General features: G+C 39.5%; 1 protein-coding gene across 1 annotated transcript in view; it reads left to right on the plus strand.

The window, feature by feature from the left end:
- Positions 1-3,188: 3,188 nt before the first annotated feature.
- Positions 3,189-14,791, plus strand: part of prickle3 (prickle homolog 3) — a 34,172-nt gene continuing 22,569 nt past the window's right edge. The window contains exons 1-2 of the mRNA XM_053504787.1: positions 3,189-3,465; positions 12,989-13,065. Coding sequence (XP_053360762.1) covers positions 3,424-3,465; positions 12,989-13,065 — 119 coding nt within the window. The 5' untranslated portion in view covers positions 3,189-3,423. The remainder of the gene's footprint in view (positions 3,466-12,988; positions 13,066-14,791) is intronic.

A 14,791-nucleotide genomic window follows, 5' to 3' on the forward strand; every position in this document is an offset into this window, starting at 1 on the left:
CCATGATCCTAAACAGGATAAAAGGCACGATAATCTTTAATATAATATAATATGATGATATGATATGATATGATATAATTCAACTTTATTCTCATTTTCTTATATTATATAATAATTATAATTATTGATGGTGCAAAGATGGACAGTGGATGAAACAGTGCAATATTGACAGAAGGTGATAGGGCAGTGATGTGTTACTTAACAGTTCATGATCAGCTGTTCAGTGCAGTAACAGCCACAGGAAAAAGCTGTTGGTGCGGGCTCTGAGGCACCTGTAGCGCCTGCCTGATGGTAGAAAAGTGAACAGTCCATGATTGGGGTCAGCATTTCTTGTAAGTGTTCTCCAGGGTCCCACTAATTCATTGGCCAGTTTTCACCATCCTTTACAGAGCTTAACAGTTCTAAGCAGTGCAACTGCTGTACCACACTAAGATGCAATTTGTAATGATGCTTTCAATTGCACAATAGTGTGTGTGTCCTGTGATTGACTTGTCCTGACTTGTGCCGATATAGCAGTGCTATAGAAAATGAATAAATAATATACAGTTTAGAAAAAGAAATTGTGAACCCTTGTAGTGGAGGACATATGCTAAGGATTTGTCTTGATTTTTATTAACGTCTATACATAAGAGGGTCAGCACGGCATGCCCATTTGATCATGACTGAGGGTACCAGTCCAATCTGCCTCACTCACCAGCGGCATGTATTGTGAGAATATTGCAGGTAAGATTTGGCATTCTGCAACATTTCTAGAACTTCTTGGCTGTGTCCTAATTCATAATCAAATAGTACAGTGTAGCATTTCATAACTTCACGCAGGGTCTGCTAAAATGCCCAAATGGTTTGAGCCCACCAAAATTCCTTCCCCCTTAATCATTATTCCTCAATCCCATCGAGGAATTCATTTCCCCATGGAGATAGAAAGTATATTACTACCCTCCATATGGTCAGGTATTCCTTCAGGTTGAAATGAATGCTGAATGCCAAGTAATACCCGAGGAAAGGGATGGATACGGCTTTTAAACAGGTATTTTTTTATACACCCAGGTCTATGGCAAGATATAATATAAGATGTGATGCTAATGAAAACTTGATCATTACAACTATGGAGACTAACACAAGTTTATCAACAAGTATATAAATCTTTTTGCATTGGCATTTGGGTAAAGGACTGTAACAGTTTTTACAGTGTGTGTGTGTGTGTGTGTGTGTACAGTATGTGTGTGTACTCTTTAAGACCATGTTAAACCGCATATCATTCTCATATTGGCCCTCATGTACACCTCAGAGCTCTCTACCTAACAGCTTTTAACTGCAGTCGGGGGTACAGTAGAGATAAGTTGTCCTCCAAAGCTGGTGCTAGAATCTTATCACCTTTTTCCATCCGTTTTGATTTTGGTGAGTGTAATTTTGTCTTTTTGGCACCAATGAAAAGTTTAAGCTGAAGTTGAACACCAGCTTGCTCAGGTCTGGTTAAATCAAGAAGCAGTGTTTAGTTTAGATGTCTTCTGTGCTGACTGTGCAATAAAGTATTTATAATCTTATGATCTCATGCAAGCTGTGAGAATGACGTGGAGTGAGATGTAGCTCAGTAAAAACTGTTGAAATCATGGATGGGTAAAGATCATACTCCTTATCAGGATCCTCATTATAGACAAATATCTGTTTCTTTCTGATTAGCATGTCCTCAGCACCTACTGTAATACAGCACTCCATAATGAGTGTCTCCTCAGTCTTTCACATCGCTGTGAAGTAATTCTGGCCCAATCTTCTATGCAGAATTGCTTTAATTTATCTTCACATTAGAGGGTTTGAACATGATCAGCTAGGCCCCTCCAAAACCTTTATTTAATTTTTTTGAGCCACTCAGAGGTGGGCTTGGACGCTGATGCGTTTCGAATCATTGTCCTGCTGCATGAGCCAAGTGTGCTCGAACTTGAGGTCACAAACTGATGGCTGGACATTTTACTTCAGAATTTTTATGTTGAGCGCAGAATTTATGGTTCCATCAATTGTGTAAGTCGTTCAGGTCCTGAAGCTGCAAAGCAGCCCCAGACCATCACACTACTACCACTGTTGGTATGATGTTCTTTAAATAATACATTGTATTAGTTTTATGTCAGATCTAACAAGATGCACACCTTCCATAATGTTCAACTTTTGTCCCATTAGTCCACAGAATATTTGACCAAATTTATGGGCATAATTGAGATGTTTTTTGGCAGATGTGATACGTGGCTTTGCCTTCTTTTTGGTCAGCAGTGGCTTTTGCTTTGGAACTCTCCAATGAATGCCATTTTTGCCCGGTTTCTTTTTTTATTGTTGAAGCGTGACCACTGACCCTGACTAAGACAAGTGAGGCCTGCAGTATTTAGATGTTGTTCTGGGTTCTTTTATGAGCTCCTGGATGAGTTGTTGTTATGCTCTTGGAGTAATTGTGGTAGGGTTCTCCACTGTTCCAAGTTTTCTCCAAATTTGGATAATGGCTTTCATTGTGATCCGCTGGAGACCAAAAGACTGATACATTTCAGTTACTTTTTTTTTCATTTGTTCTTGAATTGCTTTGGATCGCGTCATGATGTCAGATCTTTTTATGCATACCTGACATTGTCAGTTTAAATTTCTTGATTCAGCAGGTCTGACAGTAATCAGGCCTGGGTGCACCAGGTGAAATTTAACTGAGCTTTACAAAAATGACAGTTGGTTCATAATTTAGCAAGCAGTGATTTTTTTTACATAGGGCCAGGTAGGTTTGGACAGCTTTTTTTCTTATAATAAATAGAATTATGATTTAAAAACTGAATTTTGTATCTACTCTGGTTATTTTTGTGTAATATTAAAATTGGTTTGATGATCTGAATCATTTTGAGTGTGACAAATCTGCAAGAAAGAAAGAAAAATCAGGAAGGGACAAATACCTTTTCATGTTAACAAGAGGATTGTCAAGAAGAGGTGCCATTATTTTGCACGCCTGTGTAGGCCACTTGCAAGTATCCTCGTGTGTTTTGTCATTTCATATAAACAGGTTCATGAATCATTTATGATTTTAAGTGCCTTTAGTCGTCTGTTTTCTGTCAGGAACATTTGGCAGCTGAATCACTGAAGTGTGTGTGTGTAGGGGTTGTGGCCTCGCTGACTGGGCTCAGCTGAGAGAGAGAGAGAGAGAGAGCACAGAGAACAGCCCGGTCCTGTAGGTGTAGCCCGTGCACTTATTCACGCGCTGTTCACCTCGGGCAACTTCTCTCCTACCCTGTTTAAACCCCAGATGACGTGACGTACCGGAATCCACGGGCAGAAGACAAACAGCACGAGAGCGCCCCTTAACCAGAACATATGAGGCATTTCCATGTGGAGCGACTCGGCTGAGTTTGCGCGGAGAAAGCTGAATTTGGCGCTCGCGCTTTAATCGCTCGAGCCCTCGACATGTTCACGCGCGGCTCCAAAAAGCGCCGCTCGAATCGCGCGGTAAGTCCGTCCACCTTTTATCTCACACAGCTTAAAAATCAATCTGATCCAGGATCATTACATGCCTGCTTTGTTTGCGGCGATACGGTTTACCTGGGGAGCTTGTTTTTGGGACTTTAAAAAAGTTCCCCTTAGAACCCTGTAATTCGTGTGAACTTGATGTGATTTAAATTGTTTCGCTGGCATCAATAATTACTGAAAAAAAAGTACTCGGAACTCACGTTTTAAATCCTTAGTACAAGGATAGCATTTTCTTTATACTTTACTCGACCATTGTATGGATTACAAGGGGCGGGGCCAAGACACTGACGTCATATTTACCTGAGAAGAGCAATGGCTACCTCCTAAGTTGCACACTACTGTACTAGGTTTTCTTTTTTACTTGTACCTGGAAAATATGTCAACCATGGTTTTAAAGTGCGATACATCCATGGCATCAGAAGAAGTGCAAAATTTTGCTTTTTTTTTTTTTTTTTTAAAGGAAAACGTTGTATCTGAAGTGCTTGTTTGCATTTGAACTCCTTAATTAATTTTATCTACTTGATGGATCACTCACTATATATCTATCCTAGGAGCTTTGGGAACACTGGTGGGAATATAAGGGGAATATGAGTGATTGTATGTCAAATAAAGATGCAATCTTGGAAAAAAAAATACTAATCTCACCTAATACACTTGACTCTAAAGGCTGGTGTGTTTGTGTAATGTGAACACTTAATTGTGTCTGGGCATGCATCAGTGTATCATGTCAGAGACCGCCTTTTCAATTTTTCCCACAAACGGTATTGTAACTGAGCCTCCAATAACAAAAGTGGACTCCATATTAACTTAAATATTACCTTTACCTGCACTGTCACCTTGCACCCCCAGGGGCTGGGTTCGATTCCCACCTCAGGTCTGTGTGCATGGAGGTTGCATGTTCTCCGCGTGCTTGGTGGCTTTCCTCCGGGTGCTCTGGTTTCCTCCCACAGCCCAAAGACATGCAGATTAGGCTAGTTGGTGTTCTCAAAGTGCCGGGTCAAGGTGTACTTCGCCTTGTGCCCCAAGTCTCCTGGGATAGGCTCCAGACACCCTGCGACCCTGTATACAAGATAAGGTGGTACAGACACTGACCTTTCCTGGTATACTGAACTTCCAGCCTCCTAACACACAGTATGACTGCTGATCAGTCCCTGCTATCTGATATCACCCAAATGAGCATGGGTTTCCTGTTGAGTTTGGTTCCTTCAGGCTTCCTATTGCCATCTCAAGAAGTTTTTCCTTCCCACCATTGCCCTTGGGGACAATCTGATAATTATGATTTATACATATTTTTTCACACTTTTTAAACTTGTTTGGATAATTTTTTTGTTTGATTTTGTGAAGCTGCTTTGCGACAATGACCATTGTTCTAAGCGCTATATAAATAAAACTGATTTGAATTGTATGGTGTACTTGGCTATGGTTCAAATGAGGTATGAAAGCTAACTGTGACTAAACATGTAAGCCGACATCTATTTAGAATGTGACATTATCATCATCATCAGCGCTTGTCTTTTATGTATATCTAAGCAGCTTGCGCACAGCTGTAGCTCGTACAGTAGGACAGCAAGCAAGAGTTGTCTGAAAAACTGAAAGTAAAAAAAAAAAAGAGGGTGAGCTTTTGGTGAATGCTCATGTAATAACTGTCTGATCTTCTCATTAGGGCAAATTAAACAAAACTGGATGATATTCAAGTGATGCACAAGATGATATTTGAAAGTTTAGCATTCATGTATACAAAAACTTTTTAAAGTCTAATTTTCACCCTTACACTAGAAGAGCTTTTTTGTGGATGGAGTCACTAGGATTGTTTTTTGTCTACTTTACTTTCCTGGAGGAAGTGCTTTCTATTCAGTGAGAGTTCCTTAACATCCTAGAAACCACACGCAGGAAAAGGAACAATCCTGCATCACATCATAACAAGATGCACAAATACAACTAGTATGTACTATATATGATGTTTTCTGGGAAGGTAATGATCACTTATCTTTAAGCAAGATTTTGACTTTAAAATCTGTTAAAAACAAACCCCCCCCACACACACAGAACTCTGTAGATCTCATGCATAAAGATGTCTTTTTGATCACGACCAGACGGACTGACTTAAATTCTCCCAGCATGCCACAGTGCCAGAGGCCCGCGACCTTGTGACTTTTAGCCAGTAAATGTGTAACAAGCTAGTCGTACGGAATGCAAGCGGTTACTCGGGCTGGAGCATATGGTTAAGCTTGTATCATTATCATATTAATATTTCACACATGCTGAAAAAAAAAGCACTCGGCTACTCAAGCTGGTATTGTTTTTTCTCATTTTTGCACCACACTATTGTTACACGTCTAGTGTCACGTTGTGAGATTATGGCCCGGTCAGGTGGCTGTCGAGAGGAAATATTTCCCGAGGGTGCGGATGGGAAGACAACCTTGTGCGCATCCTGTCTCACAGGGAGAGGACGGAGGCCGTGTTCCTTTAAGCCACAAAACGCAGCGTAGGCGAAATTCTTTACTGAAACCTATCACTTTACTTTTCAACTATTTTCTTTCTTCCCTATTCGCTTAAACTTATCTCAGGTAAACACCGCTCATATCAGCGCACTGATAGCAGCAGTGGGAAACGGATGTTCTCGCACTATGGTTGGCAGACGTCTTTATTTCGCAATGCTTTTGCACGTTTCTTTATAGGCAAATCCTGCCAAGACAAGTTAAAGTGCGACGAAGCTGTTTAAATGATCCAGTCAATTAGATGTCAAGATCATCCTCGTTTTGTGTGATTTATACGTTAGCGTTTTAGGCATTATTTGCAGTTGGAGGTTATTTAGGCTCGGTTTATGCATGTTTAATGTTCTCATCATGGCATATCAGTTTTAAGGTTTGGCAAGGTGTGTGAATTATGCCTTCACAGCGTTACACCGCATTTTAAATGATTCCAGCAACGAATTAAATAAAGCTGGGTGACTTAATGAGGGCAAAGATACCACTGACATTGTTGCCTAAGGTTGGATTTAAGCCAATAGAACAGGAACTGAGCATGTCAACATTATCATATGTAACCTCAGTCAACCTGTACAGTGAATTCATTATCAGAAACCAACTGTAGAATGTTTTTTTTTAAAGGGTCTCATTTAGAGCTGTGTCATTAAATAGGTTCAATCAATTTTGTTGTTTGATTCGGTTTTGAAATAACTTGGGTGAACATGCAGGATTTGAATAGACTAAAATTGACCTTCTAAACAAAATATATCAGCTTTTGAAGATTTTTTTTCCCCTGGCAAAGCACTTGCAAAATGCTCTTATTTTGAAAGATTATCACTTTTCTTCTTTTGAGTTTTTGGGCAGTTTGTGCAATACAGCCACCTACTGGACTGGATTGTGGAACAGGAAAATAAGACTATTGCTTTGCAAAGGACATGACAATTAAACAAATAACACAAGTTAAAGCATTTCAAAAAAATCGAATCGACATTTTATTTTGAACATTTTGTCCCTTAAGGTAATGTGTTGGAAGCAGAAAAAATAGGCAAGCATAACGATTTGAATGACTGACAAGGGCCATATTGTGATGGCTAGAACCCAGAGCAAAAGTGGTCCACTGGTGATCCAACAAGTACACAGACTACAGGGTGATGGGTAGCCAAGACTTATTGATGACCAAAAAAAAAAGGGGGGGGGGGGGGGGGTGTAGGCTTCTCTATGTTTAGCGGATGGTTATAATGTTATGGCTGTTCAATATATAGTCAATTATTTACAGTATGTGACACAAATGAGACCAGTGTGAAACAGGAGAAATAACTGATTTATATTATTTAAATATAATTTTATTACAAGCATTGTTGAAACCTAATTGTGCGATGATGTTTGACCAGGACACTACACTCAAACTCTACAAGTCCAGCTCGTGAGATTACACTAAAGCACAGTTGGTTGGTTTTCAGTTTGGTTGAATGCAAGTTTGTTTTTGTTGTAGCAACGTTTTTACAGTCACCTCCCTCTACACCGCACTTAAAAAGCAGCGGCCTGTGATTCACCGTTTGTAATGTCAGGCTGGAGGCCTTTTTCTGTAAAATTATCTGTCTCCTGATCGCGTATAGGGCTGGAAAGTACCAGAAGACTTGTGTTATGAACTTTGAATGAATGTGCTGATACTGAATTTCACAGTACCATGCTGATCTTTTTTTCCTCATTTTGTTTGGGTACAAAATCAGCAATCAACAAAGGTTTTGTACTGACGCTCGTCATATAGGTGTGTGCTAAAAAATGATATAAGGTACCAAATATACAACTGTGTGGAATAACAAAACAAAAAAAAGTAAAAACTACCTCAATTTCTCTATCTATTTCTTCACTGATGCATTTATTCCAGCATTTCACTAGTGCTTGGATACCGCGAAGGTGGAATGATTTCTCACTATGCCAGAGCCATGATCAGACTGCCTGCTTCACAACCGAAACGCTAGCCTCCCAGGAACTCCTTTACTGTCACAAACGTGTGTAAACGGCTTGGAACGAGGATGTTGCAATAACTCCCAGCTGAGTTTCTGCCATGTGCAAGTGGTGTTCATGAATGATTGTGTGTACAGTTCCTACAGACAGATGCATCTGTTCTATCAATTTGAAAAACGATCTCGGTGGGCCCCGAGCCACCTGGAACGGGATCTTCATTCACAGACGTATGGCCTTTCTTAGAATGTTTGCACTATTCAAATATTTTACTGCGGCTAAGAGTCTCATCACCGTACTGTGCTTGAAATCTTCTGTAATCATCAGTCTCACTCATTCGTTATTTATACAGCTCATCCTGTTCAGGATAATCCAATCCATCACAGGGTACACAAGCACACACTTATACACACACTCACACACACTACGGCTAATTTGGAACCTCACTCACTTACAAATGATCTATACCACTTTATCTTGTATAGAGGGTGCCACACACATGCGCGCGCGCGCACACACACACACACACACATTTTATTTAGTATTTATTTATTTTATGTAGTAATTTATTTATAGCACTGTCGCCTTGCACCTCTAGGGTCCGGGTTCGATTCCCGGCCAGGCTCGATTCCCGTCTCTGTGTGCATGGAGTTTGCATGTTCTCCCTGTGCTTGGTGAGTTTCCTCCTACAGTCCAAAGACCTGCAGATTAGGCTAATTGGTGTTCCCGTGGTGTGTGTGTGTGTGTGTGTGTGTGTGTGCCCTGCGATGGATTGGCACCTTTTCTAGGGTGTACGCTGCCTCATGCCCTAAGCCTCCTGGGATAGGCTCCAGGTCCCTGCGACCCTGAATACAGAATAAAGCGGTATTGAAGATGAGTGAGAGAGTGAGTTTATTTTATTTATAAACCACCAAGGAAAAGTATAGACCTCAAAAATTAATAAAATAAACAAGCAAAATATTTAGTATAATTGAGTATTAAGTAAATTATAAACTAATTACTAAACTCAACTATTTAAGTATAAAACTATAACAAAAAATTACTAAATACCTAAATTGATTAAGTATAATATGTATTAAATTTTTTAGTAAAATTATTTATTATTATTTACATTTTAAAACTTTATATGTTGATGGCTTGTGCATAATGTTGATGAATAAAAACTTTTGCATACCGTGGAAGCAGAGAGAATGAATCCAGAGCCGAGCAGCTACTTCACATTCCGGTAGATTCCGGTACATTCCAGAGCCAGGTTGACAGGTTTGCTCATGCGTGTCTGTGTGTTTTGATGTCAGAGTTTAAATGCTATAATGACTGTTAACTTTAGCATAAATTCATAGATCATGACTATGTGGGCAGAGGTAAAAAAAAAAATTATAAAAAGAAATGTGGCTCTCCTTGTCTTTCTCACACTCTTCTGTTTTTTTTTTAAGCTGAAGCAATTAAGCCTTTAGTGAGAAGAAAGGAACTGAAAACACTCATCCTTATGCTCCACCCCAGTCTCTCTCTCTCTCTCTCTCTCTCTCTCCTTCATAAGTGCATGGTTGTGTCCCAGTCTTGGTTCAGTGACGTGACGAGTTCACTGATCCTGCGAGCTGTGTTTGTTTACGCACACACACGTTTTCAGAGGCTCCGGGCCCATATGAGTGCTTTCATTCCTTCATTCTCTTTCACTCTCTGCACACCTTGTGGTATATTTATGTGCATGTTCATTTATCATATATATCGTTTCTATGTTCTGACATGTTCCCAATTCCTCTTTTATGAGACTTGTTGCTTGTCAATTGCTTGTGTGTTGGCCACTATAGTAGGAACACTATAATAGCGTTGCTCATTCACATGCAGTTAATCGATCATTTACCTGTTTCGCCAGTTTCGGTGAGTCTGTGCATATTGTAGCTTTAGATCTCGGTTCTTTGCAGATAGAATTAGAACCCAGCATGTTCCTCTGTTTTTGAAATGTATCCTCCTGAATTTTTGATGTGGTTTGACCTCTGGGTCAGCATGCTCTACATAAATGTTCATGGTCACGCTGATTGCTTATATGCCAAAATGAGGTATACATTTTTACTAACCAATTATGTCTAATAATATCATTTAACAAAAGCAAATTAAATCTTGTTTTATTATACACACACATTTAATGGAACCCATCCTAAGACCTGTGTTATATCTTTGGAGTGCCTTTGGAAGCATCCCAATGTGAAGAAGGTGACATAAATTCCAGTGAGCTACTGTAATGCCATGCTGAAAGGATTCCCTGTATGAGGCGGCCGGCTGAACAATGGGCACCGACACAAAGACCGAAGCGATGACTTTGCTTTCAGCTACGCTTCTCATAACTTCTGTTAAAACGCAGACCAGCATTTGGACATTGTTTCTGTTGCCGATATTGTCCCCGAGATTAAGCCTGACAATCGTATAGTCCCGACTGGTCCCCGCCGCTGTGTGTGGTGGAATGTCTGAGTGAGGTAAAGACTGTATTTAGGCTTTTACAAACTCTAGCTGCATGCTTTGACACAAACACCTGTGCCCTGGCGTGTAAAGGATCTGGAACTACTCGCGTGTGGGAGAACTAGTTCTTCATTTTATGGCTTTATTTTGGCTTGTATTGAAGATTTGTAGATTGTACTTAAAGCGCTACTTATTTGTCGAAACGCGCATTTTAGTTACTCGCCTTGGAATTTCCAAACCTGCCAACTTTCCAGTTTCCATGGTTACGAACTTATAAAAAAGGTTCATTAAATCAGGCCTTGCTATTAGTTAAACTTCATTGGAATGTCGCCAACAACATTTGGGTGTTACATGCTAAAGCTGTACCAAATGTGCATAATGAACTGGATGCATGTTGCCATCATAATATCTCATGCATTTTAATAAAACAAACTTGTAAACCATTGACCTTGTAGAAATGGGAAAAAATCAATTTAGTGATGTACAGTGACTCATGTGGAAATCCGTGTATCGACACATTGATTTATTATTATTATTATTTTTAGTTTTTTATAATCAATATTATTATTACTTCTTAATTTACATATGTTTGCATGTGAGGGGGTAAAAAGTTCCTCTAAAATCCTACAGGTGGTGCACTCTAAACCATTCATGCACTGGCAGGCAGACCAGCATACTGTGTTGTGGAAGGAACTTATATTAATTTTGTTCAGAATTTCAAAATCGAATCAGGAGGTTAATGAAATCATGATGCTTATAGAATCACAATACAAAATTAAATTGCCATTTGGGTATCATGATAGCATCGTATCATGTGGTCCCTGGTGATTCCCGTCCCTATTAATTTGAAAAACTTTTGAATCAGGCAAATAAAAAAAAAAAAGATTATTCCCAGACGTAAATGCTCTTCTTACGGGTCATAAACGTGCAAGATATTTTTCACACTTTTCTGGCTACAAGCCTCAGCATCTTGAATACCGCATTCTTTTAAATTGTTCCCATAAATGCACTTCTGTTCTCCAGCTTCCAGCAACAGTATGACTTTTCATATCAAGATAATGATCTGGCTGAAGTTAAAAAATGCCTGTGGAAACCCATCGTTAAATCTTAGGAAAAACTTTTGATTGAAGTAGTTAATGTCGAGTAAACAAAATGCTCTCGGGCTACGGGAAAAGGCTTTATCAGGCTTCTGTGAAAGTAGCCAGTCCTCGGCCACAAGATATCCATCCGGATATTCGGCGCAAGGAAAATGGGGTGGCAATCCATTTTAGCGTGTCAGTCTCCAAGATACAGTCCTGTACAAAAGTATTGAGTCAACGCTCTGCTTTTAGTGCCTGGAGAGAACTTTAAACACTGGTTGTTTATGCACCAAGCTCAGCAGCAACCTCAACAATCCAACCACTCAGCATTCTGAATCACCAGTATACTAATCACCGGCCTGATAATCTGTCATCTGCACCTGTTTCTCGCTAGTTCAAACCTTAATTAGATTGTTAGATGCTTTTTAATAATTTAATGATTCATAGGTCTCTTTGTTGCTTAATAAACAAAAACATTCCTCTGAAACTGCTCAGGTCCGGAGACTGGACTGAAAATCTGATCCGAAAACATGCCAAAAATGAGACGCAGAAAAGTTTTCCAGGAAGTTTGGAGAACTATTCCTCAAGCCAGCATTAAAATATAAGAAAGCCTGGCCCTTTGGGAGCAAAATAAGAAGGAATGAAGGGTGGCTCAAGACTTTTGCGCGCAGAACTATACATCTTTGGACTCTAGGAGGAAACCGGAGTGCTTGTAAGAACCAAGTGCAGGGACCAGAGGTGAGATTCGCACCCTCAACCCTGGAGGCACGTCAGGACAGTGCTGATTAATAAACCACTGTGGCACATTGACAAACCATACCAGAGAATGCATTTATTCAAGCTTGTGTGTGTATATGTATATATATATATATATATATATATATATATATATATATATGATCAAGTGTTCTTTTAAATTAAAGCAAGAAAACTATATTTCAGTACAGCAAAGTGCGTGTTAAGCCATCACATTGCTTTGGACATATTTGAAACGAAGGCCTAAAACACAGGAGTGTTTTGAAGGCACCGAAGGTAAAAGGATGAGAGAGTGGAAAACAAAAGAGCGGGAGAAAGGAAGGGTGTGTAGCAACACTTCTGCAGCCGTTTCCTTCCTTTTGACGCCATAAAAGGGTCACCAGCCATACTTAGCATGTAATATGCGTTAATGGAGTTAAAAACAAAAAAAAACCACATCTGTCCTGTTTTTTTTTGGTTGTTTGTTTTGTTTCTAAAAAATACACATTGTGGTCTTAAGAGTTAATCTCAAAAGCAGTTCTATGTCATGGAACGCATAGTAGGGTCTTACCCGGTGTACCAGAGAGCCTTTAAAGTGAACAGGACACCAAAAAATGTTCAAATATGCATTTGGATAGTAGTGTCGCATAAGAATAAGGACACCTCCAAGCAACTGATGACTCTGACCTATAAAAAGCAGTGTGCTTTCGTGCTTTGTAAATGCAGCCCATGTGCTGCGCACAAGAGCAGAGGAGGTTCATGGAGTGATTTATTTATAACTGAGCTTTTCTTTTCACGCAGGAGGAAGATCCCGACAGAGGGCAGCCCTGCATGCGATGTGGAGAACAGTGTCCTGGTTTACGCATGCACGGCTGGAGGTAAGAGAACATCCCCTTGACTAGATGGCGACCGTTAAACGTTCCTCTTCTACTCATACCTAAAACTGCATGAGTTTTTTTTTTATTATGTTATTATTATTTTTTTCGAAGGACATGGATAGGTGAAACCCAGCATAGATGGAGTTTGTTTTAGCCGCGCATTAGATGCCGATTTTCGTTCCAGAGAAAGGAACAAGATGTGCAGGCTCTGGGAAAGCAGCTTTTAGCGGTGTTGGGGAGTGCTGACTTTTAGTTTTTTAACAACAGACTTTTACGGCCAGATGCGCATCTGGTTTTGTTCAAACTAGTCTATAAACATTGCAAAGGGGTACAGAACAGATGAGAAGTTTCCCCCTGACACCCCACTACACCGCCGCACACCATCATGCCCCGAGTGAACCTACTAGTGACTAGTAAGTCAGTAGAAGGAAACGCACTCGCATACTCCATCCGGTCAATGCAGTTCTTCAGAAATTTTGTTTATCTTTAGTCATAGTAATTAATTTGTCATCAGATCATTACTAAGACAAAAAAAACCTTTTATACGGAAATGATGTTTTATTTCTGTTTAGTAGTAACAGTGGTTTAGAAATCTAAATGGGTGATAAAGTAAATATTGCACACTACATACATACATCCATGCATAAATATGTCAAGCACTCCTTTATCTCTGAGCATTAGACAGGCATTGATATATAGCACTTATGCAGTACATCATACGAAAAATAGCAGTTCTACAAGTTCTGCCTGTTCTTGTTATTTGCTCAGAGAACATGCAGGTGTAATTTATTAAATACCTTTTTTTATTTTTATTTTTTTTATAAAAAGAGTACAAAAGGCCGCACCTCAAGGAGATTAATTTATAGACAGATTAGCAAATATATCTGACTGTAACAGCTATGGAGACTCGCCAGAGACACCACCCAGCAGGAGCCCTAACATTGTACTGTATAAGTATTGTAATGTAGGTGTAAAGACGTTGCGATGACATTTACATTTTTTTTTTGTGAATGTTATATATCAATATTCTTGATAAAATTACATTGAGACAATGCTGAATGAATGCCACTTCAACCTTTAAAACAACCTTTATTTAGAGCATTTATGCCGATTCACATCCATCCACATTACGTCTGACCGCATCCATGGTCCCTTGAACAGGCTTCAGACTTTAGGACAGGTCCTTCAGACACAGCGGCTTACTGCACGCAGCGTGTGTATCTCATGTCACTGTTGGAATGTCACCACAACATTTTGACAACCGAAGAAAATTCCTGCTACTTCTTTCCTCTTTTTTTTCTCTAACATTTCCTTAATCAGAGGAAATTAACCAGAGCACACAAATTCTGTACTTTAAAAGTTTTCTTTTTTTTCTTAAGAGTAATTATCACTCAAGTAAAAGTAGAAGTCCTCCACTTACTTGTGTACTTGAGTAAATGTACAAAAGTACTCACCTTAGTATTTACTTAAGTAACAAAAAACTAGGCTTGTATTTAATCATAGTAGCCTTTTTTTAGTAAAAACATCTCTCTTTCTTTTTCTCCTTGTCTCTTCTGCTTCCCGATTGCGAACATTGCTGTTTCTGTTGCTTTATGCTCCCAGCTTTGCTTCTGATATCGAACACCTGTTATTAAGGGTGTCTCGGAGAAAAGGCAAGTTATGCGATTATCTACAGTACGCATAATAGTCAGCAGATGGACAAATTCCTGCTTCAAATACTAACTAC

The sequence above is a fragment of the Clarias gariepinus genome, chromosome 9, assembly GCF_024256425.1.
Source record: "Clarias gariepinus isolate MV-2021 ecotype Netherlands chromosome 9, CGAR_prim_01v2, whole genome shotgun sequence".
Taxonomy (NCBI): domain Eukaryota; kingdom Metazoa; phylum Chordata; class Actinopteri; order Siluriformes; family Clariidae; genus Clarias; species Clarias gariepinus.